General features: G+C 42.5%; 1 protein-coding gene across 2 annotated transcripts; it reads right to left on the bottom strand.

The window, feature by feature from the left end:
• Window positions 1–5,812: 5,812 nt before the first annotated feature.
• Psmd5 (proteasome 26S subunit, non-ATPase 5) lies at window positions 5,813–25,715 on the bottom strand. Of its 2 annotated transcripts, XM_028785100.1 has the most exons (10): window positions 25,504–25,715; window positions 21,616–21,760; window positions 20,690–20,803; window positions 20,236–20,364; window positions 18,214–18,323; window positions 15,965–16,107; window positions 12,926–13,117; window positions 11,620–11,729; window positions 9,346–9,486; window positions 5,813–6,561 (listed from the first exon to the last, which is right to left on the bottom strand). In XM_028785100.1, exons 1-10 carry the CDS (start codon window positions 25,674–25,676, stop codon window positions 6,304–6,306), a joined length of 1,515 nt encoding a protein of 504 aa, XP_028640933.1. In that variant the 5' UTR covers window positions 25,677–25,715; the 3' UTR covers window positions 5,813–6,303. The 2 variants fall into 2 exon arrangements, with proteins under 2 accessions (XP_028640933.1, XP_028640934.1); XM_028785101.1 differs by lacking the exon at window positions 21,616–21,760.
• Window positions 25,716–27,015: the final 1,300 nt, after the last annotated feature.

The following is a 27,015-nucleotide window of genomic DNA, read 5'->3' as shown; positions in this document are numbered from 1 at the left end:
TCTCTCTCTCTCTCTCTCTCTCTCTCTCTCTCTCTCTCTCTCTCTCTCTTCTAAGACAGGGTTTCTCTGTGTAGTCCTGGATGTCCTGGAACTCACTCTGCAGACTAGGCTAGCCTCAAACTCAGTGATCTACCTGGCTCTGCCTTCTAAATGCTGGGGTTAAAAGCATGTGCCACCACTGCCCGTTGATAGTTTTTTCTTAAGGAAAAATAGTATTCCCTTGTGAGTACCACCCACATTTTCTTCTTTTTAAATCCTCTCTCTCTCTCTCTCTCTCTCTCTCTCTCTCTCTCTCTCTCTCTCTCTGTGTGTGTGTGTGTGTGTGAGCACATCAGAGAACAATCTGTCAGGTATCTCTCCCTCTCCACTGTGCAGTCATTAGGTTTTGATTTAGGTTTAGCAGCAGAAGCCTTTGCTGCCTGACTGACTCACCAGCTTTGATCTTTATCTGCTCATTCATTGATGGACACTTAAGCTGATTACACACTTTGACTGTTGCGAGTAATGCTACAAGAATTGTAGTTGTGTGAATACCCTGATTATATCCAGAAGGGAGATTTCTGGATCGGCACACCTTATTTCTAACTTTAACTTCTGAGGACTGTCACATTGTTTTCCATAATGGCTGTTTGGTGTACCTTCGTTCCAGTGGTATGCCAGGACTCCTTTCCCTCTACATCCTCATCGCTTATATTTGTCCTTGTTACATCAGTCTGTCCAGTAGGTCAGAATGATATCTCACTGAAGATCTATCTGATTCACATCTTCCTGATGCAAATTAGATCTACAGCGAGATATCATAATGGTAAGTATCTGTAGGGGGGATATTTAGAAAACAGTGCCCAGTCATGCTTGTTCCCAGGCAGCCACCATGTTCCTGCTGCTCCTCGGCTCTCACCAGGGCTCCAGCTAGCTAGATGGCAGGCCCTGGCACCCACAAGATGCCAGTGTGGGGGATAGATTGTTCTGCCAATCCCCCATGCTGCATCCACAAAGCTCGGCTGAACTCCAGACAATATCTACCATCTACAAAGTACCCAGTAGAAATGAGACTCTTAAAGCTTAATGATTATCTAAAGGATTTATGTATTTAGAAATGATCAAGCACAAGATGCCCACACAATTAGAGTTGTTACCCAATATCTAACCTTTTGATAGAAGTTGCTACCCAGGACAGCTTTCGACCTATCTGTGGTTCTCCATGGCTGATAGTTTCCTTCTTCTCCCCTCCTTTTCTCTTTTTCTCCCCTCTTCTTCCTCTCTTTCTCTCCCAGCTCCACCTCCTCTTCTACTGCCTAATCACTGAGCTCCACTGCGAATACAATGTAGCAGAATAAGTATCCTGCTACAAGTATCTCTTCACTTAGCTTGGCTAGCTGTGGCCTTAGTTTTTGTTGTGTTTTTTGATCTGGTCAGCTAGGTTGCCCAGGCTGGTCTTGAATTTCTGGGCCCACCCACCATGGCCTCTGTCAGATGTGACATCCAGATAGCATCACTGTGCCCTCTGCTGGCCATTTGCAGGCCTTCTTTGGAGAAATGTCAGTTTAGGATTTTTGTTTGGTTTTGAATTGTTTGTTATTGAATTCCACACCCCCTTTTGTTTCTGAGGCAGAGTTTCCCTGTGTAGCCCTAGCTGTTCTGGAACTCAATATGAAGATTGGGTTGTCCTCAAACTCAGACTCACCTGTCTCTGCCTCCTGAGTACTGGGATTAAGGCATGTGCCTCTGGCATCTGCTTGGCATTTCTATTTTTAATTAATTTTCTCATATATTTTGATGACTAATCTCTGAACAGATGATGGGGTATTTTCTCCCATTTCACAGTCTCTCATCACTGTTGACTCTTACCATTGCTATTGCTACACAGCTTTTTACTTTGCCGTGGTCTCATCTTCATGTTTGCGCTGGTGTTTCCTGTATTTGGTGAGTTATATGAAAACATACCAACCCATAGCAGCACTGTTCAGCTCTGCTCTTACAGTTTACTCTGGTCGTTTGACATTTCCAACCTCATATTCGAGGATGTTGTGACATCCTTTTTGTATGTGCTCTGGGCTGAAGGTCTAATTTTATCCTTCCACATGTAGATATTGTTTTTTCTACCACCATTTACTAAAGATAATATATTCTGCTCTTGGCATCATTCTTGGCTACTGACCATAGCTTTTATTTCTGAGTGTTCTGTCCTGTTCTACTAATCCACGTGCCTTTCATGAGAGGCTCACACTATTTTGTTCACTGTGGCTTTGGAGTGTATTTTGAAGTCAGGAAGTGTGAGGCAGCTAGCTTTGTTCTTGTTTGATACAGGTGTGATGAATTGGGGTCTTTTTCTCATCTACGTGATTTACAACCTTTCTGTTTTGGTGGGAGGTGTCATTGGGATTTTAATAGATTCCTTGGATGTGAGAAACGATGACTCTCATTTCATAGCTCTAGCACTGGCATGGGTCCAGGGAGGAATGAGTTCCAGAGGTGGTGTGTGATAAAACTTTTTCTGAGGAGTCATTAACGTACATTTGTACTCTCCCCAGATAGGGAGCTCACAACAGACCAAAGTCCAGATACCACCAAAGTGCAGCTGGTGAACCAATGAGGTTTGTTGTGGTTACTTATAGGAATATGGGGAAGGTGTTACAGGAGCAGAAATGGCTCAGACACCTACGTCACCAAAGCTAATCCAAGCCTGCAGGCAACTCAACAGGTTGAAGAATGTTCTTTCCAAATGACTCAGTTGAGCTACTTTTCCCAGATTGGTTTCTGCTTCTTCTAGGCAACTGGTCAGGTATCAGTTTTCTTTGCAGTTTGGCTTCTGTGAGAGGGACTATCAGCTTTATTGGTTACTCTGGGAGGGAAGGGCCCAGTGACTCTGGTCAGTTTCAGGAACTTTCTGAAATCATTTTGAGTTGTTTTCTTCTGTGCTTAGAGAGTTTCCCTGCAGGATGTATACTTTGAACATCAGAGGAAATGTTGCATTTTGGGTTCTGAAGTCAATGTGGCACAGTGGCATCTTGAACACTGGCATAAAGAAGCATGCTGCTTAGTAGTGATCCACATCCTGGGGTGTTAGGACACACCAGTGATACAGGCCTCTGTGATTAGAGCTGCAATGGCAGCCATGTCCTGAGAATGGTGGGGGACAGTGTGCTATGAACCCTGGTGGGTGGGAGCTGTGTAGCATGGACTTCATTCCCCATCAAGTGGGATACTTGAGCATCTCAGACTGTAATGCAAGTTCAGATGCAGGAAGGTGAGACACTGGCTGTTCCTTCCAGGGAGCAAGGAGATAGACCTGGCAAGGATGCTACCTTGGGAAGAGCAGTCATGAAGGTTCAAGTACCAAGGTTGCTCCTCTGGATAAAGCTCTAATGCCCTGGAGTCAGAGTAGTAGACTGATGTAGGCCTTGAAGGGAAATGACTTCTTCAGTAGATGTGTCTATTTCTTGAAGGGCAAGGAACTATGTATCTTAGTAACTGGATTCATTCACAGCTGTTTTGCTGGACCTGGGTTCCAAATAATCAGGAACAGGATGCAGCCGAAATGGGATAGGAGATGGAGTGCTTCCTAGACAGCTTATCATGGAAAAGAGACCTGTAGCAATGTGATTGGGAGATGGTTTGCTACCCTTGTGAACATGGAGCGGTGTGGAAATACTTCAGAACAGAGCTGCTACTTACCCCACTATGGTTTGCACTCTAGCTTGTTTCTTACAGAAGTCTGGGGCTGTGAAACCTTGGAATTAGGATCAGGAATGTTGGCACATAGTGTTATTCAGTAACATGGCTTTTATATATTGGTAACAATTAGGCTTTCTATGTATAACAAACAAATATCCTATAACTAAGTCTCAGTCTCCCTCTCTTTCTCTGTCTCTCTCTCTGTTTCTCTCTCTCTCTCTGTCTCTCTCTCTCTCTCTCTCACACACACACACACACACACTCACACACAGTGTTTTTCAGCAACATGATGGCTTTTATATATTGGTAACAATTAGGTTTTCTTTCTTTTCTTTTTTTTCTTTTCTTTTTTTTTTTAAGACAGGGTTTCTCTATGTAGCCCTGGCTGTCCTGGAACTCACTCTGTAGACCAGGCTGGCCTCGAACTCAGAAATCTGCCTGTTAGGTTTTTTATGTATAATAACCAAATATCCTTTAAGTCTCTCTACCTCTACCTCTCTCTCTCTGTCTCTCTCTCATACACACACACATACACACACACTTGCATACTGTTTTAGTTTGGGTTTCTATTGCTGTGAAAACATGACCATGAATGACAACTCTTATAAAGGCAAACATTTAATTGGGGCTGGCTTAGTTTCAAATGTTTAGTTCATCATCATAGCAAGAAGCATAGCAGTGTGCAGGCAGACATGGTGCTGGAGGTACTGAAAATTCTACATCTTGATCAGAAGGTAGCCAGGAGACTGTTCTACCCTGGGTGGAGTCTGAGCATAGGAGACCTCAAAGCTCAGCACCCACAGTGACACATTTCCTCCAACAAGACCACACCTACCCCAACCAGGCCACACATCCCAATAGTGCTATTCCCTATGGGCCAAGCATTCAAACACATGGATCTATGGGGGTCAAACCTATTCAAACCACACTTATGAAACACAAAATAATAACCTTTCACGCTTATTAAATCTGAATAAAAAAAATCAAAACAAAAGCAGAATAAAAGTTGGCGGCACACACCTTTAATTCCAGCACTTGAGAAGCAGAGGCAGATGAATCATAGTGAGTTCTAGGACAGGCAGGAACTCAGGGATACAAGAGAAGACCTGTCTCAGAAAAACAAAACAAAGCAAAATGAGTATACATGCCATACACAGGAGAGAGAGCATGCCTCTGAATCCTGAAGTTAAAAACAAGTTAACAGCATGACTTGGGACGGTGGTTGGCAGCAGCGGGAGGATTACCATTTAATGGATATAAAACTTTAGTTTTGAAAGATAAGACAGTTTTGGAGAGGGACAGCAGTAATCACTGTACATCTACACACATATAATGAAAAGTACATTTACAATATATTTTATTTCACCATGTAATATACATTTTTAAATATTTATTTTACTGCAAAGTTAAGGGGACAAACATAACATTATGAGTGTTATTAAAACAAGTCACTTTGAATATTTCATGCCAGGAAGTATCTAGCTGTAGCCTGATTTGTGATACTGGCTGTAGAGAAATGATCAGTATAGAGAAAGGAAACTCAGAGTTGGTGGAGGAAAAACGATGCAACTGGACCAGGATTCCAGTCATTAGAAAATCATGTTACAGGAAGGGATGATTCATAAACCTCAGCACAGCCTAAAGGGCCTGTTTCTAAACCGTCACTGACAAGCTCACGCAGAAACCCCTGGACAAGTGTATTTTGTGTGTCAAGAGCTATGTTGTTAAGATAAAGTAACACTGGGAAAAGGTGAAGAAGAAATAAACATTTGCAAAACAGTGACATGGCATGTTAGTTTGTATACACTGTCCCGAGTGACATGACATCTTGGTTTGTACACACTGTCCCTTCTGAGTGACATTCCATCTTGGTTTGTACATGAGGTCCCTTCTGGGTGACAGGGCATCTTAATTTGTACATGCTGTCCCTTCTCTTTTGACTCTGGACATTAGGAGCCAGAGTGTCTCTCTGATCACCTCAAGACTAGACTTCATAGATCTGAAAAATTACCCCCAACCCTCAATGATGATGACCCACCAATGAATAAAACGATAGTTAAGGAAACTTTCTGGTTAAGGCATTATCACACACCCTTCCCTGTAACTACAACATGGTAAAAGTGACACACAGCCAAAGTACCAATGCCAAAAAAGTTTTAGATTTATTTTATTTTCAAAGGAAAAGTAACCAAGAAATCTTATTAAAACTTTTTATTCCTTGTATACAAATAATATAATTCGATGATTCCAAATGACTTATTTTTAGAGACTACCCAAGATACCCAAGATTTTGAGGCAAAATCAGGTAAGGAAAAAGAAAATGTGGTTAAGAGAATCCAGAATCATTTGACTTCATTTTATTTTTAAACGAGGTCACGAGTGTGTCCTGGAAACTTTGAGAAAACAAACCTTGACCTTGCAGCAAAGACTCCAGTAGCCAGAGGACTCAAGGAAGCTGGAGTGCTTTCAGGTTCCTGCAGCTTCCGCTGCAGTCTAAGGGGACAACACTGCTAATGGTGAGGCTGTGTCACACTCCACGGTAGCTCTGGGAAGACAGACATCCTGCGGTGTGGAGCACAGTTGGAATCATGTGTCTTGAGAAATTCTGCTGTTTTAGACGGAAAACAATCAGTCAGCTCCTTCCACTGCTGTTGTGGCAACAGGTTTCACGTAGTATGGACCTTCACTTAGGTACGTTCTGAGCCTCAAATAATTTGAGTTCCCAAAGATCTCTGCAATTGTCTTGGAATTGGCAAGTGCTTTTACCAGTTCATATTTGGCATCCTTTGAAGCTTTGTCATGTTCCACAGACCGGTCCATGACAAACTCTACAAAACCTGGACTGTTAAACATAAGTTTCTGAGCCCAGGGCTGGTTTGCAATAGCCTGAAATTGAAGGCAGAAAGAGAATACAATTTATAGGTAAGTTCATGAGCAGACAACATAATGCTTAGAGACATATGTGATAGGACAAACCTTAAAAGCATCTTCCTTTGTCCAAATAAGCAGATTCCCAAAAAACATTTTTAAAAATTCTATATATTAGCCGGGTGGTGGTAGCGCAAGCCTTTAATCCCAGCACTTGGGAGGCAGAAGCAGGTGGATTTCTGAGTTCGAGGCCAGCCTGGTCTACAGAGTGAGTTCCAGGACAGCCAGGGCTACACAGAGAAACCCTATCTCGAAAAACCAAAAAAAAAAAAAAAAATTCTATATATTAAAAGCTTTAGGGCTGGAGAGATGGCTCAGCGGTTAGGAGCACTGACTGCTCTTCCAGAGGTCCTGAGTTCAATTCCCAGCAACCACATGGTAGCTCACAACCATCTGTAAAGGCATCCTATAGTTTCTTCTGGTTGTGTCTGAAGACAGCTACAGTAAACTTATATACATAAAATAAATAAATAGAAAACAATTATACATATAAAAAAGCTTTGTATACAGAGATGCCCATCACAGTGTGAAAGCTTTACAAGTCTAATAATGGGCCTGGTTAAGTAAATTATGGCCCACTGTAATAAAGACTTAAGACTTAATTATTTATAAGGAACCCTGACAGCAGGAGTAAATCTACCACAAAAAGATGTAGAGCAGTGGTTCTCAACCTTCCTGATGCTGTGGCCCTTTACTACAGTTCCTCATGTTGTAGTGACCCCCTCCAACCATAAAATTATTTTTGTTGTTACTTCCTAACTGTAATTTTGCTACTGTTACGAATCATAATGTAAATGTTTTAGGAGATAGGAATTTGTCAAGGGGGTTGCAACTCACAGGTTGAAAACTGTTGACATAGAACCAGTTTCTAGACAAGATTAAAACAAAGCAAAAATAAAGAGCAAAAGCAGAGAAGACAATGCCGCTTCAGGGATGCATACACACACTCACTCTTTTTATTTTTCAAGACTTTCTCTTTGTAGCCCTGGTATACTAGAACTCACTGTGTAGACCAGGCTGGCCTCAAACTCAGATATCCACCTGTTTCTGCCTCCCAAGTGCTGGGATTAAAGGAATGCACTACTACTCCGGGCAGGGACACTCTTAAACTTGTACACAAGATAATCAATCCTTTTGGGGAATGTTCACTGTAGTACCATTTGTAACAGATATATCTAAATCTTCACTTGCAGGAGAATTAACACATTATGACTAGCCAAGAGAATGCCAGCTTTCTAATGGCCTCTTAAGTGTAAGAATATGTATACAATCTGCACTGCATGTAGTAGTACCCTCAGCACCACCCTGTAAGGCCTGTAGCCTATAAATCCTGTATCTGTGATGGTGATCAGACTTCGGGAAAGAGACCACAAATGGAATTGGGCAGCAGTAAGGAGCATACAGCAAGCACTTTCCTCTGGAAATACTGCACTCCAAATAAATAAATAAATAGTAAAACCAAGATGAGATGCAAGCACCTAACTTTGTGATTTAAAATTCCCTATTTTTCAGTCTTTTACAAACTTTAAAAGAATGAGTCAGCAACCTACATGTCTACCAAAGCTCAATACTACATTTAGTGTGCTTGTGGCCTAGCTTCTACCTCTCAAAATGGATTCCTCAGGCCAGAAGCACCAGCTACCTCACCCACTAAATCAGAGCTCAGACAGAAGAACAAGGAACATTGTGCCACGTCAATGCAGATGACTGCTTCTAGGGTGAAGCACCGAGCATGTTGAGTGTCTTACTGTTTTAGATCTAAACTGGCAGTGCCCAAGACCACAGGTATTCCTGTGCTCTTTAAGACCTGCTTTGGGAAATCTTCCTCCCTCATTTTTCTCAGCAAAGCCTAATGCAGCCTGGATCCTGTGTAAGACCACCAATGTGATTACACTTAGCAAATTCAAAGTGGTAGGGCTAAGAAGGAGTTCATACATAAAACGTGTACGGTGTAATCCTTACCATATATGTATGTGTGTATGTGTGTGTGTGTGTGTGTGTGTGTATGATTTATTTATGTATGTGAGTACACTGTCGCTGTCTTCAGACACACCAGAAGAGGGCATCAGATCCCATTACAGATGGTTGTGAGCCACCACGTGGTTGCTGGGAATTGAACTCAGAACCACTGGAAAAAGCAGTCAGTGCTCTTAACCACTGAGCCATTTCTCCAGCCCCATAGCTATAATTTTATAATCAACTTTGTAACTATATTTATGGTGTGGCTCCCTCCATAGATGAGGAGTTTGAGAAAAGGTCCACCATCTAACAGGGTAGGGAAAAACTCAATACTTTTTGGATGAAAATATCATATGAGAACCAGGATCGTTTAATTAGCTCCATTGTATGAGACTTAGGAAAAGTGTGCTGGAGCTACTTCTTGAATAAGTAAGAGGTTCACAAGCAGAGTGCTGAGGTCAGTAACCATAGCAGAGGAGAGGTGAGAAACCAGCAGCCTAGCATCACCGGAGTACCAAGGACCAGAAGGGAACGTAGGAGTCAAGGCTAAAGCTGAGCAGGAGAAGCCAAGGAGCTGGGTTAACCTGTGACCAACAGCAGCTTGTTTAAGCCTCAGACAGTACTGAATATCCTTTATGGACAGCCTGTCAGCACATGTGTCTCTCTCAATGTCCCCTGAAGTAGCAGGGTAGAAACTGCTGTGTGCACACCGAGGCTAGCTCACTCTAGTGCTCAGTGTTGAGCTGGTGGTCACAGAAGGACCTGCGGAGAAGAGATACCTACTGTGAACACTTTCAAGGCAGCACAGTGTAGTTCAGGGAAGGGCTGGTTACTGATACCACGGAAGAGCTCCAGGGAGTCCCGAGACACGGAGAAAAACCAGGATTCTGTCATTCCCAGGAAGTCATCAGTCTGCTGCTCAGGCTACAACACAGGAAGGAAATGTTACCACATCTGGAGAAAAGCATAAAGCTGAGTCAGAAAGCCTTGTATAAATGGCATTCTGAGAGCTATCCTTGGAGAACTCATCCCCAAATCCAAGCCTGAAAATTCCCATTTTTTGTTGGACAGGATGAACTAGTCACTAGGATCTCTCTAGTTCTATTACTCTGTGATTCTATGTTACATTTAAGGCATGAATAACTGAGCTGTTGAGATGGCTCAGCGGGTAAAAGTCCTTGCTGTGTGAGTCTGATAGCCTGAGTTCAATTCCCAGGTCTCATATAAAGTAGGAGAGAACTGACTCTATATAAAGTTGTTGTATGACTTCCACATGTGTATTATGGCACGTGTGCCCATACATATACGCCTCTCCTGTAACCCCCCTTCTCTCATTCACAATAATAAAATCTAGGAAGTGAGGAGGGATTATGGGTAAGCTAACTAAAACTAAAGAAGCCCCCTTCCTGACAAGGGAATCTGAGTGGACAAGGCTGTTGCTAGAAGAAATGGACTATTAAATGAAAATCTCAGCAACTCCCTACAGTTGGGAGGTCCCAGAGAGCACTTCCCTCATTAAAGCAGGCTATGCCGGCTGCTCTTGGCTGTCCATCATAACTAACCCTACTCCTGAAGATGCCCACCGTTTGACTGCAAGACATAGAGAAATCAGTAACTGACAAACTTCTTAGCTGACTAGCTTCTACAGTAACATAAACTGCTCTATGCAGGACTCAGGGGAGGAAAGACATCAGTGTTCTTGCCCAGAGCCGACCTTAACACGCCACTCTGACCTGCAATGAACACTGTGTCTGTCCACTGGCACAGAGTGTAATGACTGTTATAAGGAGAACCAACCACCTCCGAATGGACTGAGGCCTGCTCCACAGGACAGAACTCAGGCCTGGTACTGTAAACCTTATCAAAAGGCCATAGGTGGGCCTGGACAGGTCCCCAGAACCCATGTGGAGGCTGTAACTCCAGCTCCAGGGGATCCGATGCCCTCTCCTGGCCTCTATGGGTAGTGCACACAAGTGGTGCACAGACATATATCTAAGTAAACACCCATACACATAAAATAAAATAAAGTAAAATAAAATGGCCCATGGCTGAGGAAGTGAGGTCTTGGAGGGGAACCTCCTATTGCTGGTTTGCTAGCTGCTCATGTTTGTATTCTTAGGTTTGTGCAGCTTTCAGCCTTGGTCAGAAATGCTTCTTTTCACAATGGGCAGTGAGTGGTTATTGGGAATAAGTGACTTAAACGCTCAGCCTAAAGTAAAACAGCTGTATCAATCCCCTGCTCCTCAAGGTTCAGGGAACACTGCAGACAGGAGGGCAGAAAGAATGTGAGCTGGAAGTTGGGAGGAGTGCTTGAGATGGCGTGGCGGCTGCACCCACTAACTCCTAGCTGCTGGTTATCTGCACAAGCTTAAGCCAGCCAAAATCCCAATGCAGATGAGGAAGAGCTAGAGGTACTTGGCAGCAGCCAGGGGAGGGAGGGACAGACCTGCATGTGTGCCCATGACCTCATACCCTGTGCATATAGGCAGCACTAATTAGATTCCACAGATATAATGAAGAAGAAAGCAGATGGACGTGAAGTTGGAAGGGGCATTGGAGGAACTTGGGGGGGGGGACAATGGAAAGGAGTGGATATGATCAAATGTATGCATATGTGTATGAAAGAATCAACTGAAAAATACCCTTACAAAGTTTTCATGTTTCCAGTAACATAATGAAGGTGTTTATCTTTTTTTTTTTTTTTTTGAGAGACAGGGTTTCTCTGTGTAGCTCTCTTAGAAATCACTCTGTAGACCAGGCTGGCATCAAACTCAGAGTACATGCCTCTGTCTCCTGAGTGGTGGAATCAAAGGTGTGCGTCATCACGGCCCTGCTTTGTTTTGTTAGTTTTTGAGCCAGGGTTTCTCTCTGTAGCCCTGGAACTCAGATCCTCCCTCCTGAGGGCTGGGATTAACATATGTGCCAGCAGGTTACCATCTTAACTAAAGTGAGAAGCACAAGACCCAGGAGAACATTCTCTTAAACTGACTAGTGCCATGCTGACTCGTCCTCCCAAACACAGCCCTTTGCCCGTCGTTAATTTTCCCGTCTACTTACTGATAAATACAGAAGAGAGGAAACTGCATCCAAGCACCTAATTTTTAGTTCTGTGGAAGCATTCTTTGCTTGATATCCTATTCTCATGAGGAGGCGTTCAAAGCGGGTTCCTGTGAAGGACAATGGTGACACATAAAACCTACCACTTTAACCATCTTAAACACAGCCAACGGCACCCATCTTGTTCACATTGCTGTGTTCCATCACCATACCCATCTCCAGAGCCACTCAATGACCCAACCTGAGACGCAGCACTCAATAAGCAAACCCCACCCTCCCTTTCTCTCCTTGGTATCAACTCACTGCTTCCTGTTCTATGAACTGACCTCTCTTGTGCTTAACATAATCTTGTCTGTGAAATCGTGCAGTATCTGTCTTCCATGCCTGGCTTTCTTGTTTTAGCAGAATGTCTTCAGTCTGCCTGTGCTGCAGCTTCTGTCACAGCCTCACACTTTTACAAAGATTCCATCACATGTAATTAATTTATCCATCACATACATTATGGGGTTTCCAATTGTTTTGAGCAGATCAATACTGCTATACACAGGAGTATACAGACACCGCTTGAACCTCTGCTTTCCATATTGTATCCTTTATACTTGGAAGTGGAATTGCTGGTTCATACTTTAACTCTTTGTTTAATTTTCCTGTGGATCTTCCATACTGTTTTCTAACGGCCATCGTAATGGGTATGAGGTGGACAGCAGTGTGTACTTATGCGTTATGATTATCATCCTAAGACCAGCATTCCAGCTGACTCAGCACGGGAAGGCACTATGTAGAGGGGTGCAATCATTCCAGCTGACTCAGCACGGGAAGGCACTATGTAGAGGGGTGCAATCAAAGGCTCCTGTCTGCACAGGCTTAGAAGAGTCTTGACACAAAATTTTCTTTTCTGACTCTCTCTGTGCTTTTGAAATATTCAAAACCCCGAAGAAGCTGCTGTTGTGTTGTTATGGTAAGTGATGAACGTGAGGCCCATTGAAGTTATGTAAATGAAACTCATACAGCTTCTGTCAGGGTGGGAACTGGGACACAACATGAGCTATGATAAAATCCACTCAAAGAAAATGTTAGCAGCGAACCCCGTGGTTCTTGTTGGGTGAAAACCTAAATACAGCAAGGAGTAAAAGCCACAGCTTCTCAGTAGTAATTACAAGACTATGGGAGACAAGTTCATGTCAGGGGAAAAGACTGCCACTCGCAAAGTAGTTTTTATACCACTTATCCCTCCAGCAGATGGACCTGAACATGGAATCCTAGCCAAAAAATACCTCTTACAAAAGCCAAGTCAAGTCACACCAACCTGTCTTCTGTAAAACTTGTTTTCCTTCAACACTGGATCCCAGGATTCCAACTGTGTCTACAGCTACACCAATCATAGTGGGGTCTTGACTATCCGCCATTTCAAACACTTTCTCCAGAAAAACAGGGTAGCGCTCACAGATCTGCTGAGGACTATCCATGATGGCCAGGTTTCCAAAAAACTTCACAAATCCTAAAATATTTATAAAAATATACTTTAGGAGAGGGATAAGACACTATAAATTGGGGGGATCCATATCTCCACAGGAGTATCAATAACTGTAGGCAGGAGACAGAGAAGCACTGTGCTGCCTGCAGGGGAGAGCCAAGGAGGTTCAAAGATCCATCTGTGTGATTCAGAGAACAAAATACCCCAAGGTGTCAATGGAGCTAGAGGGAGAGGTAGAGAGGACTATCTGTGAGTTACAGGACAGCCTGGCTATACACTGCTTTATAGCCAGGAAGGGACAGAAGGAAATGGAGGGGAGAGAGACAGGGAAGGAGGGACAGAAAGAACATGGGCACACCAATGGATACCCATGGTAGGGAGGCAAGCTTGAAGACAGTACTGGCAGGAACTGTTCACCAGGTCAATCATTGTAAAATACAGCAGACGACCTCAAGAGGCATTACCTACCCTCAGCTACTAGAGTGTGTAAGGAAGACTAATCTACCTGTCCTGGGGTGAAATGGGCTGGGTGAATCCTCATCACCTAACCACAGACTGCAGGGATCTGGACACAGTACACAGCAGTATTGGTATTCTCATTCACTTCTCACTTAACTGTTAACTTTTGAAACAGGGTTTCTCTGTGTAGCCCTGGTTGTCCCAGAATCACTCTGTAGACCAGGCTGTCCTTGAACGCAGATATTTGCCTGCTTCTGCCTCCCAAGTGCTGGGATTAAAAGCATGTGCCACCACACCCGGCTCTCAATAAATTTTTAAAAACCATCTAGAGTGTACATGTTTTCATAATGTCAGTTGTCCCTGGTACAACAGATTCCACCTCATTAAGGGACTCTCAGTGTCTTCTGTTTTTATTAATTTTTTAAACAAACCAAAAAAAAAAAAAAAAAAAAACCCTTGTACATAGCAGTTATGTATGTCATGTCTGGAAATATATGCATTGTATAGTGGACAAATTAAGCAAATTAATATATGTACTATGTTAATTTTTTTTGTTTGTGGTGACAACACTTAAAATCTCTTCTAAGCAATCCTTAAGGTCACCACACTGTTAACAGACATCACACTGTACTTATCTCCGGCGTTCTGACTCTTTCGCCCCCATCTACATAAGCATGCCCTAATAGCCTCTGTAATCACTAACCTATACCTGGGGTTCAACTTTTTTTTAGATTATACATGTTAATTAAGATCACACGGTACTCATTTCATTCAGCACTGTCCTTCAGGATTAACCAGTGTGCAAATGACAGAATTTCTTTTTAAGGCTGACTAACTTCCATTATACTATTCAGCTCATATTACCTATGTATCCACTGATAGGTAGATGGATTAGGTTAACCCCGTATCTTGTCTATTGAGAACTGACACAGAGTACAGACAGCTTTTCAGCAGACTGGTTTTGTTTCCTTTGGCTATATACCAAACGGGATCCACAGCAGTCTATCTTAGAGACTTTCCAGTCCTCCACAAACGCACTAATTTACACTCCCATCAGTATAAATTCTGTTGTTTCACAGCCTCACCCGTTGCCTATTTTGATACAAATAATTTTAACAGGTTTGGAGCACCTCTCCTCAGTGGTTTATGGACATCTTTCTAAGAACCTATCGGGCAGCTATAGGACTTCTTTTGAGTAATATGTGATCCAGGTCCTTTGCTGATTTTTAACTGGGTTGTTTTCATGCTACTGATTTGTGTTGCTTATATTCTGGACACTGACCTTTCCTAGATACAGTTTGCAAATATTCCTCTAATTTCAGGCTGCTTCTTCACTCTGGAGATTGTTCTGTCTGAGCAAAAGTAATTGGTACAATTACTTTTGTTGATTTTTTCCTTCTGGTGCCCTGCTTTGAGCAGCAGATCCAAAAATACCTTGGTCCAGACCAAAGCGCAAAGCTTTCTCACGACATTCTCTTCCAGCACTTCAGCTTCAAGTCCCACAGTCCAGTCCTTAATTACACTGTGCTGAGTTCTAGGACACGAGGTGAAGTTCTAATTTCATTCTTCACTTAAATATCCAGTTTTATCTTTCAGGATCATTTACTGAAAACAATGTACTTTCCACTGTTTGTCTTGGGCATGGATTGTAAAAATAGGGATTTATTTTGAGTCCTCTGTTCTGTCCTATTAGTCTGTGTGTCTTTCTAGGATAAGACAGTGGTTTATCACTGAGTATTCCCGTATTTCAGATGCTATCATAGTGGGATTGATGCCTTGCGCTCTCTTTTGGGCAGTTCATCATTAGTGTGGAAGGCTACTAATTTTGTATGCTGCTGCTGATTCTGAAACTTCACTGAGTTCATTTCTTAGCTCTGACAGTTTCTTGGTGGAGTCTGAAGTATTCTTCATGTAATATCACTCCACATTTATACCTATAAACAGAAAAACTTTGTATCTTCCCTTTCGGTTTAGATACCTTTTATTTTTCTCTTACCAGTGTGTTCTAGGATTTCGCAAACTGCACTGCAGGGAAGTGGTGAGAGGGCCCTGCTCCTGATCATCGGAGAGGTTTTCAGCATCCCACATCTGAGCACACCACCAGCTGCAGGGCCCTCACTCATGGCCTGCGCTGTATTAAAACACTAAAAGGATGTATTAAAGCGCTAAAAGGATGCTGAATTTCTGTCAAATGCATTTTTGGTATCTGCCTGTATGTTTTCCGTCCTTCATTTTAGTAATCTGGTGTATCACATATATTGACTTGGATTCATGGAATCACTCTAGTGTGATCCAGGATCCTTACTGTACCACGGACGGTGGCTGCAGAGTCTTCTAAAGGAAGCATGAAGGAAAGAAAGCCCTGCCTTTCAGGAGCCAGTATAACTCAGACGTTGGAAGAGCTGCTCTCACCTGGCAGATAGAAGCCAGAGAAAGGGTCTGAATCTGCACCAACAATTATATTGGATATCTGGTCAATGACTCCTTCTTGAGCAAGGTACTGTCGTCCATGATGGGTATACGCTAGTGTCGTCACCATTTCTATACAGGTGGCTCTAAAGTCAAAACGGACAAAAACGAACAGCATTTTAAAATTGACTTCACATGGGTTCTATTTTATTTAATTATTCTCACCAAATCTGAAAGGCCTGTTGTCCTGGCTCCTTCTTCAGATGAAGGTACAAGAGTGCCACCATTTTCCAAACTTACTAAGGTAGAGTTCTCTTTCTTTCTTTCTTTCTCTCTCTCTCTCTCTCTCTCTTTCTTTCTTTCTTTCTTTCCTTGTTTGTTTGTTTGTTTGTTTGTTTTTTTCGAGACAGGGTTTCTCTGTGTAGCCCTGGCTGTCCTGGAACTCACTCTGTCGACCAGGCTGGCCTCGAACTCAGAAATTCGCCTGCCTCTGCGTCCCAAGTGCTGGGATTAAAGGCGTGCTCCACCACCGCCCGGCAACACTTGTTACATAAGAGATTTATTTTAAAAACAATTTGTTTTATTTTAAAATGCCAAATAGACATAAAAATAAAACCACATGAGCTACCATGCACCCATGACTCTGTTTTTAGAATTAGCAACATTTTACCTTATTTTCTACTGAACTATTTTAAAGAAAGCATGCCATCTTGCCATTTACCCCCACATATGCTGTAAAAGCAGCAACACTTTCTCACACAGTCATGACCACACATGAGTAACTCTTCAGTACCGTCCGGCACTCAGTTACAATGAGTTACTCACACAGTTGAGCTGAGGCTAAGCTTAGCATCTGACCGCTTCAGGTTTACCTACACCCTTGTTCATTCAATTAAGATATGACAATGTATCGAGTGGTGATAGCACAGACCTTTCATCCTAGCACTCCAGAGGCAGATAGATCTCTGTGAGTTCCAGGACAGCCAGGGCAACACAGAGGAAACCCTGTTTCAAAAAATTTAAAAAAAAAAAGGGAACCAGTAACCAATGTGTGTGTGTGTGTGTGTGTATTTAACAAATCCAGTCACACTACAGAAGAAAGACAACCAGGTAGTCATTTAATACCAGAAATATCTATATACAAAGATGGCAATTACCATGCTATTTTAACAGCAAAGGCACAGACTTAGGCACCCAGCAGTGAGAATGTAGATGAATAAAGCACTGGGCAATATTAAGAGTACCTGGTAGTAGGAGCTCCAAGAGACACAGCTAACACTCAGCAAGGACCCTCGTCAGCCATTGTATTGTTTTGTATGGTTAATTTACTTAATCCTCATATATTCTTTATAGAATTGTTATTGTCCTCAGTCATGGATGTCAGACATGGTTCCACAGGCTTGTAATTCCAACTACCCAGGAGGCAGAGTCAGGAGGATCATAAATTCAAGGCTTACCTGGATTACATGTGGGCTCAAAGCCAGCCTGGGCATCTAGGTGAGACCCTATCTCAAAATAAAAAAGTAAACATGGTAGAGATATAGCTCAGTGGTAGAGTGACTGCCAGACATGTAAGTCCCGAGTTCAATCCCTAATACTGCAGCAAAGGATAAAGAGCTGGGTACAGAAATGCTACAGCCATTTATCCAAGGCCAAACAGGGAAGAGGTAGAAGAGCTATGAAGCTCAAGTCTTCATCCTTCTCAAAACACTGTATTTCTTCTTTCATGTCATAGTGCTATCTGATAATACCATTTGGTAAGATGCTAAGTCATCTAAAATGGCATATATCAAAGTAGTTTATAACTGTTTAAGTTACAAAAATTGTAACATATTAATCAAAGAGTGGCCGGGTGGTGGTGGCGCACGCCTTTAATCCCAGCACTTGGGAGGCAGAGGCAGGCGGATTTCTGAGTTTGAGGCCAGCCTGGTCTACAGAGTGAGTTCCAAGACAGCCAGAGATATACAGAGAAACCCTGTCTCGAAGAAAAAAAAAATCAAAGAGCAAACTTTGAGACAGAGGATATAGTCATTTGAAAACAGCTAAGACATGTTGCAGGACTTTGCAAAGCTAAATGTATTATCATGATAAAAAAAGCTATTTCCTAAAATGCTTCCTGAAGGTAACACCAGTACTGAGATTACAAGCTGTGTAGTCTCCAACAGCACAGAAGACTACACTAAGTTCCACAGTTGCTTTGTGGCCCTCCAAAAAAGGGCTTTTCACTTGAAGAATTCTCCCAGTCTACATACCTGACTAACACGTCCTCACCCGTCAGCTCTCTTAGGAGCTGGGTCACCAGTCCACTTGTGGCACAGTAGTTTAAAGATTCTGACGACACAGAAGAAATATCTATAATTAGCTGAGAGAACAGAAAGAAAAAAGGTCAATACAGGTCCAAATCTGTTAGCTCTCATTTTAAATTAAATGCAGAACTATATATGAACTATGAATGTAACTGAATTCTTAACAATTCATGATTTGTTTCTAGGATAACTCCACTGAACATAAAACAAAGTACTTTCGTAAAGAAGTATTCTATTGCATCTAGGTATATATGTTCCTTCCACCAAGAAAGCATTAAGCAGGGTATGAGGCTGGCATTAGCAACAAACATAAAAATGATTCATTCAAAGCAGTACACACACACACACACACACACACACTCTACTCAGTAGTATAACTTCCCTAATATGTACAAGGCCTGTATCTAAACGCCACAAAACAAATGGTATCTATGTATCTGTCTGTCACATGTTCATTTGACAAGCATGTCCTGAAAGCATAATGAAAGACAAAGGATATTGAGAGCTTTTAGCAGAAGTGGCATAATCAGGGAATTTTGGTTTTTACAACTTCATTGAATTATTTATTTTGGGGAGGGGAGTATGTGTACGAGGGAGGTGGGGTCAAAAGACAACCTGTGGGAGCTGGATCTGTCTTTCTGCACTAAGTGTTCTGAGGATCAAACACAGATCAGTAGGCTTGGCAACAAGTGCCTTTACTCACCACTGCATTCCATTGGCCCAAAGAACATTCTTATATATGTTTCAAACTTTATGCTGTACATGACCAATGCATGCAATCAATTAAAATATAAAGTTTGGGAAATAATACTGATTGCATTTAAGAGAAACCAACAATGAGAAAAATGGAGACTCATCTGGATGCAAATACAGTACAAAGTGACACTGGGAGTCTGGTCTAGGGTGGCGGCGGCTATGCCACCAAGGAGACATATCAGGAAGAAGCCTTTGTAAAGAGCAAGGTCAAGGTCTAGGACCCATCAATCGCAGAGAGAACAGAAGGACCAGGAATTCAATTTGGGAATGCAACGGAGGGAGGAGCAGTGAAAAGCAGTTCCGTGAGGGCTGGCGGTCTTAACTCAGAGGACAGGCGTGGGTGAGACGCTCATGAGTCAAAGTCTTATCATGTAGGTAGAAACTGAAATCTCAAGAATAAAATCTCCCTGAGTATGATGTGCTGCAGACGCCATGATTTACTTCACTCTCACAGTCCTCAAGAAGCAAAAGTCCAGTAAGGAGTAACGAACCAGGAAACAGAAAGAGACAAGGGAAAACAAGAGCATGCAAAGTTAGAGTCCTCAGGAAGGGAGTAAGTTAACCATGGGGAGGGAATGAGATTATACATGGCTTCATTTTTAGATATGCTATTTATGTGTGTAGACTGGGGTCAAATGCTTCTTTAACCCTCCGCAGTGAGACTAACAACATATAACATTATTGTATTACTTAATAACACCGGGACTAAGATAATTGGTCATTAAAGTGCATACATACAAGCACGGGGACTCATGTCAAAAACAGCAGGTGTAGTGGCCTGCAATCCCAGGGCTGGGTAGGTCCCTGGTGCTCACCAGCCAGGCAAGTTAGTGTAATCAGTGGACTCCAGACCAATGAGACCACGTCTTAAAGAACATGGCAGACCTGAGGATGAGGCTGACCTCTGGGCTCCATGTGCACACATCTACCCCCCGAGTGTAAACACATGAAAGGAACTAATGACGGCGAGTGAGGTCAGTAGAAGACTGGTGCAGGAAGAACATTCTTCCCACTAAGAGTACTGATATTCTTTCAGTCTTGAGTCAAAGGTGTCTGGTCAGGTGTAATACATACACCACACTGTAAGTATGTTTGTGACATGGGGCTGTGAACACACCCCTATACTGTGACACACTCCACCTTGGTTTCTTTGTAAATGTACATGTTTTGTAAATGTTTTGGAAGCATTAGGAAGTGTGCCTTTAGTCTTACCTCATATACCCTGTATCGAACAATGTCATTTGTCTTCATTACATTTTTCAGATCATCCAGCAAATTACTTTCAAACAGAGCTTCCAGTCCAGCTTGGGTTAGTGATATTCTTGACAGGGATTTAATAGCCTTATACAGAAAGAAAATATTGTCAGAAAAGTACAGAAGATTTGTATCTACTTCTTAAGCCTGATGTAAAATTATACATAAAATACCCTAATCCAATAGGTATTCCCATTTTTGCTGTTATTTATAAATGTAAAACACTAAGCAACCAAATGCAAGTGTGACAGATGACACAGTTGTCTTAGGAGTTCACTGCTGTTTCTGACACTATTTACACAAGGCTGAAGATTCATTTCTACCTTAACCTTACAAACCATGCACTAAGCTTCTCTACTGACTTTAGGACACCAATGTCTGCACAGCTGACTGAGAGTTCTAGTGAACTCACCGCTTTAGCAACAGATAAATTCTCTCCACCAATGCAATAAACAATCTCTTTCAACAGTTCAGCATTATTCAGAATCTCAGTAACAGCTTCCGAATTTTCAACAATTCTTCCAATCTGGAAAAAAAAAAGCAGAGAGACACTCTTCCCAAATAGAACATGTGAACACAGGATATTTGTATTTTTTAGTGTGTAATTATTTTATAAGTAGTTATTAGAGTTATCTAACACAAATCACTACAACTTCACAATGATACAAATTCAGTAAAGCCAAACATACACAGAGTATAGTCATGCTTTTAAATGGAAAGAAACAATAAATAGCGTGTAAAGAGTGGAGACAGGTGAGTCAAAACAGGATGAATCCTAGTATGTCAATTTCTAATTGCACAAATCTTGGAGAAATTATCTTCTTTGAACTTTTTTTTTTAAAATAAGAATACAATTTTTAATTTTAGGGCAACAAGATGATGAAGTGGATGAGACAAAGTCCCTGCTACAGTGCTGCAGTCTCCGGCACACATACGGGCAGTGAGTGAATGCCATCCCACCCACCTGCCCAAAGTAAACATACAGTTTAGACAAGAAAAGGGAAAACTGTGGACTGTCTGCTGGGTAACCAACTGCAGGTGTCTAATATACATGACCCTAGCAGTGCACCCCACAAATGCTATGATGTTTGGCTACCAGGATGAGAGCCACTGTTATAATGTGTTAGCTTTGTGATGTTTGCACTTGGTTCAAGCTTCTCCAGTACAACATAATATAGCAAAGTAGCTTCTAAACACCTAAAAATCAGTTTCTACAGACTAGGAGCTCCTTACAGCTTTGTCTTGTCACTTCACACAGCAATGGCAGGACACCTGGCATGTCGACGGATGTCAGTGAGTGACTGAGATGTTTCTGCATTTACCACTATGATTCCATACCTGGGACAGAGTGAGGGTTTTTACAGAGTCATCAGGGTGAGTCAGTCCCCTCTGCAGGTCAAGCCTGAGGTTCCTGGCCAAGTGAATTGGCTCCACAGCTTGGAGCAACCTCTCCAGAATGGATACACACAAAGCAGTCTGTTCCCTAAAGGAGACAGCACAGATCTCATTCATATCATGTCAGACTGGAGACAACAACCTAACACCTAAAGCTTGGCTCAGTGACAATTTCCTTCTGAAGATTTTCTTCAAAAAAGCAGATTCTAGTCACTTGTTAGACATTTGGTGTATCTTTGCACTAAATTCTTTGCAGTGACCGTGTTAGGGCTACAGAGACAGATAGGACACATTGTCTAGCCTTAGAAAGGTCACTCTAATAGAAGACATGCACACAAGAAGATAGACAAAGTATAGATGAATGCTGTAAGCTAGGATAGGCTGTAGTAGATTAAAAGTAAGCTTGCAAGGTATGGGTAAGGCTTCCAGGAGCAGTAATGCTGAACTAAGTGGTAGGGAAAAACCAGGAACGAATGGGTTAGAAAGTTGTTTCAAGCAGAGGAAGTAGCAGCATACAAGAACAAACAGAGAAACAAGATGTTACACTAATACTTCAAAGAAGCCTTATGGAGCACGTCATACCTGGGGTCAGAACTGGGGAGGGGTAGAGATGACAGAAGGGTAAGATGAGTGGGAAGAAACAAAACTAAGATCTCTTATGCCATCCTTGAAGAAGCCATTGAAGTGATTCAATAGCTTTAAGCGGAGAACAGAAACAAGGACAGTTAGCTTACAGTCATCCCTTGGGAGCTGGGATGGGACTCAGTGGTAAAACATACACTTAGCATGTACAAAGACTTGGGCCAACTTCTAAAGGCCAGACAACAGAAAAAACAAAAGAAGGCATGAAGAGGGAAGAAAGAGAGGCCACTCTGCAGCACGTTAGAGAGAGAGTTCAAGTAGAAAGCAGCCGACAGATATGAAAGGCGATGAAAGAGAGAATCAGAACAGCAGCACAGGCAGAGAAGAGGGAAAATGCTTGATAGCTAACAGAGAGGTAAACCAATTCGAACTTGATGACTACCCGCTGTAGGTACAGATCTTGTTCCCAAACAATTTACTTGTCTCTTAATAGGCAATATAAATAAGTGGGCTAATTTATGTCTGATGCCAGTACAGAATTAAACTGGCCTAACTTTCCAAGACTGCGATACAAATACACATCAAAAGGCTTACAAATGAACACACCTGAGCTGAGGAGATGCTCACTAGGTAAAGCATGGTCCATGTAAGTGAGGAGCTCCTCCTAGCTGAGAAGCTGTGGGATTCCCAGGACCTATAGGAACTGGATGGTGCAGTGAAAAGGCTTGCAAAGCCGGATGACTTGCAGAACCCACAGGAAATGGCGCATTATAGTATTATGCATCTGACAGGGAAATCAGCAGGATGCTGATGGGCCAGCTGGCTTGAAGCAGTGGCTCTCAACCTGTGGGTCACAATCTCTTTGTGGGATGGACCGACCCTTTTACAGGGGTCATCCAAGACTACCAGAACAATAGATATTTATACAATTCATGACAGTAGCAAAATTACAGTTATGAAGTAGCAACAAAAATCATTTTACGATTAGGGGTCACCACAACACAAAGAACTGTATCCCAGAGTTGTAGCATTAAGATGGGGAAACCAACCAACCAACCAACCAAACCAGAGATCCTGCCTCAACAAGTTGGAAGATGAGAACAGACTCCCTGAAGTTGTCTATACACGTACACATACATGTCATGGTTCGTGTGTGCACTTTCGCGCTCTCTTTCTCTCCTCCCTCTCTCTCTAAGAATTTTGAAAAGCAGAGATGGTTAAAGTGTATTGTGTATAAACTGTAGCAGGTCCTATATGACCCTTAGCTGCCAAACAAGCTAAAGGTGGTAAGTCAGTCATTCTTGTTTGATTCTACGTTGCGCACCAGTGATCTTAGGTGTTACTTTCCCTCATGTAAAGTGTCAAGATTATAGATTTACAGCAACAAAATCAGAACCCAAATCAACATAATTTCTTATGTGGTCTAGCCAAGGTAACAGGAGTGTAATGCTATCAGAGAAGAATCACTCCAGCAAATTGCGACCTCCATATATAGTACATATCTAGCTCTGAATCTCCATTAAAATTGCTTCCTAGAATACCACCCCAGCATGTAGCAAACTGTTTTTTCCATTTACTTTATTCCCAAACTTCCCAACTCCAGTTCCTGTTGTCAACCCATAGTAGGACTTTTCAACATCTTCTCACTTTCAATATGAAAAGCTGGCTAGCGAGGGGCCCTGGAGATAGCCTGAGCTACATATTGACTTTGAGACCAGCTCTATATAGCAAGATCCTATCTCAAAAACAAACAACAAAGCAAAACAAATGAACAACAAAAATTGGACCCGGTATCCTCTTTAAAGGCTGTAGGCCTCATCTTGTATTTAGCATGTATTTTATGTACTGTGCTTCAGGGCAGATGAAGAGAGGAAGAAAGGCGGCTCCTGTCTTCAGAAATCTTATAAACTACAAAGATACACACAGAACTATCACAAGGGAAAGGTGTCCAGTTATAAACAGAAACAATGATAACGTCCATTACAGTGCCTGAGGAAGAACCAACTGTAGCTGGAGAAAGACTTTCTGGAGAGATGGCACATCGGCTGGTCCTTAGTCAGCAGAACTTGTATGAGTGGAGTTCAGAAAGTGCAAGTCATGCCCCAGGAACGTTAGTGGTGTTACACGGTAGGTGGGACAGATGAACTCAGTGGAGCAAATTAAGATTAGCCTGGAAAAGCAGACTGGAAATATACCAGGAAGGGCCCAAATACCAAACTACACAATCATGATTTCACACAGTAGGCAAGGGTAACCATGGACAAGCCAAGCCAACTGACCTGAGACATTAATTCTGGTTGTAGGGTGAGGGCTAGTCAGAAAAGGAAAATAACCATTAAAATGCTGATCGTTAAAACCAACGCAACAGAGGAAGCAAGAAGAAGAGAATGACAGCTTATACTGAGGAGAGACATAGCATAAGAGAGGTCAGAATGCATTCAGTGTTGACTGACTGAAGTTCACTATCTTTTCAAATTAAAAAAATACATCAAGGGCTGGAGAGATGGCTCAGTGGTTAAGAGCACTGACTGTTCTTCCAGAGGTCCTGAGTTCAAATCCCAGCAACCACATGGTGGCTCAAAACCATCCGTAATGAGATTGGATGACCTCTTCTGGTGTATCTGAAGACAGCTACAGTGTACTATTCATAAATAAAATAAATAAATCTTTAAAAAAAATACATCAAATCATTAACAAATACAAGACGTTTTTAATTTCATATTATTGATGCATATTAAATCAAAGGTTGCTATCCTAACATTTTAACTCCAGATGCAACAGTAATGATTTCTACATATACTCCTGGGTTATGCAGTTTACTCTCGCTTGTAAGGGGTATAAAATGGATTAATTTACACATATGCTTTTTAGTTTTCCTTTTTCACATTCAACATTTTTCATATTCAAATACCCGGATCGACCTCAAACTTCAATAGCTGCACAACGTTACGCAGCTATAATTTATGTTCTTAATTTGGTTGTTTCTAGTTTAAAGTTTTGCTGTCTCACAAAACTGTTACACCGTACATTTTAACTGAAGTAGACAAGCATTCACTGGACACTGACATTAAAAGGCGTGCGATGGATCCCGCCACAGTACCAGCAGAAGATCCCTTCTGAAGAGGTGAACCCTCAAGACCTGGTTAACACACAGTTGTGGAATTTTTGCAGTCGGACAACCTTGACTTTTCTGCGAAAAACCACTGCAGCCATCCATCCCTACCCACCCAAACCCCGGGGTTCTCTCACCGATTGTTCTGGTTAAGCAAGGAGAACAGAGGGCGGAGGCGTAGCTCTGCCGCCTGCTCCCGAAGCTCGTGGAGCGGCACAGCCTGCACCACAGACTGCAGCGCACGCAGTTCCTCCAGCGGCGCCTCCAGCCGCGCCACCTCCCGCAGGAGCGACACAGCCTGAGCCGCCATCTTCCTGGCTCCTGTCTGCCCGCCCACCTACCAGGTTCCTAGAGCGCCTCTCCGAATCTCGCGAGATCTGAGGGAGCGTAGCCTCACAACAGATCTGTCAAGTCTCGCGAGATCCTTGCTCAGAGCGGTCACCGCCCCTTTCTTTGCGGACGGGGGATCCTGCGATTGGCAGGCTTCCGGCGGCCGAGGTAACTGTGAGGATCTGAACGCCCAGGGAATCGAAAGGCTTTGTGCATGCTCTCCCCAAAGGCCTCCGTGGCGGAACCGGGATGAGTGAATCCGAATCCGAGTCCAGATGGGCATCAAGATGAGGTACATGGTCCCCGAAAACTTGAACACAGGCGTGAATAAATGGACGTTTTGACATCTGTCAGCCAATGGAAAGCCTGATTAAGAGACGTTCGGGGCTAGTGTGCAGAGATTCTACGCGTGACGTCATCATCTGAAGGATAGACCCGGCATTTAGTGCGGAGTGGAGGAGCAGACCATGGAAGGGCTGGCTGGCCTCAGACTCTGAAGGCCATTTGCAAGCAAGCCAAATGCACATAGAAGTATCTGGTGAAAACCAGTGGTCAAGGACAATCCATATAAGTTTCATGAAAGAGAGAGAAAAAAAGTTAAAAAATCGCTGCCATCTGCGAAACGCGGGATTGTTGGAGAAGAACCATTAAAAGCTAGTTGACATCCAACTATTTCAAGCCGTTGGAAAGTCTGGTCAGAGTTGTAGACTTCGTTTGGTTCTCTGTGCCAAGGAGATGAGTCTGTTTGGGAAAGCATGACTTCCTGTACTTTTAAGGGAAGAGACAAAAATCCAGAAAGCTGTGTGCATGTCAGGGACTCAGGTGACTAAAATTCTGCAACTTTACAAAGACCCTAATCCCAATTGTCTTTTGGAGAAGGTTAAACAACCATTTCCCCGTTTTATGCCGTGCACGAGTAGTATCACTAACCATTGCCTTCTCTTTGCGTCACTTCACGAATCTCGTACCCTTGAAGCCTACAAGCTAATTGGCAGAGAAAAGTCTTGAGTTAAAGGTGCTGGTGATTATGAACAGAAGTCCCAGACATTCAAACTCATTTGCTCACCCTAAATATCGATACTATGATACGATAACCCCCGCCCCCAAACTCCCAGAGGCTTGTTTTCTGTAGCCCTTGGATCATAATATTTTTGAGATATTCAGGAATTAATATATCAAGAAGACATTTGACCACTTTGCTCGTTGTGTTGAAGAAGAAAACACACCTCACATAAGTAGCACAGCAGCCTTATACTACTTTTAGTAATTGTAAAAGAAGTTAAAAATAAAAAATGAAGAAGACACACAGCCATTTCTAA

This window comes from Grammomys surdaster, unplaced genomic scaffold (genome assembly GCF_004785775.1).
Source record: "Grammomys surdaster isolate TR1022 unplaced genomic scaffold, NIH_TR_1.0 125098, whole genome shotgun sequence".
Classification (NCBI taxonomy): Eukaryota; Metazoa; Chordata; class Mammalia; order Rodentia; family Muridae; genus Grammomys; species Grammomys surdaster.
The sequence above is the reverse complement of the archived record's forward strand: the minus strand, read 5'-3'. Positions and strand labels throughout refer to the sequence as shown.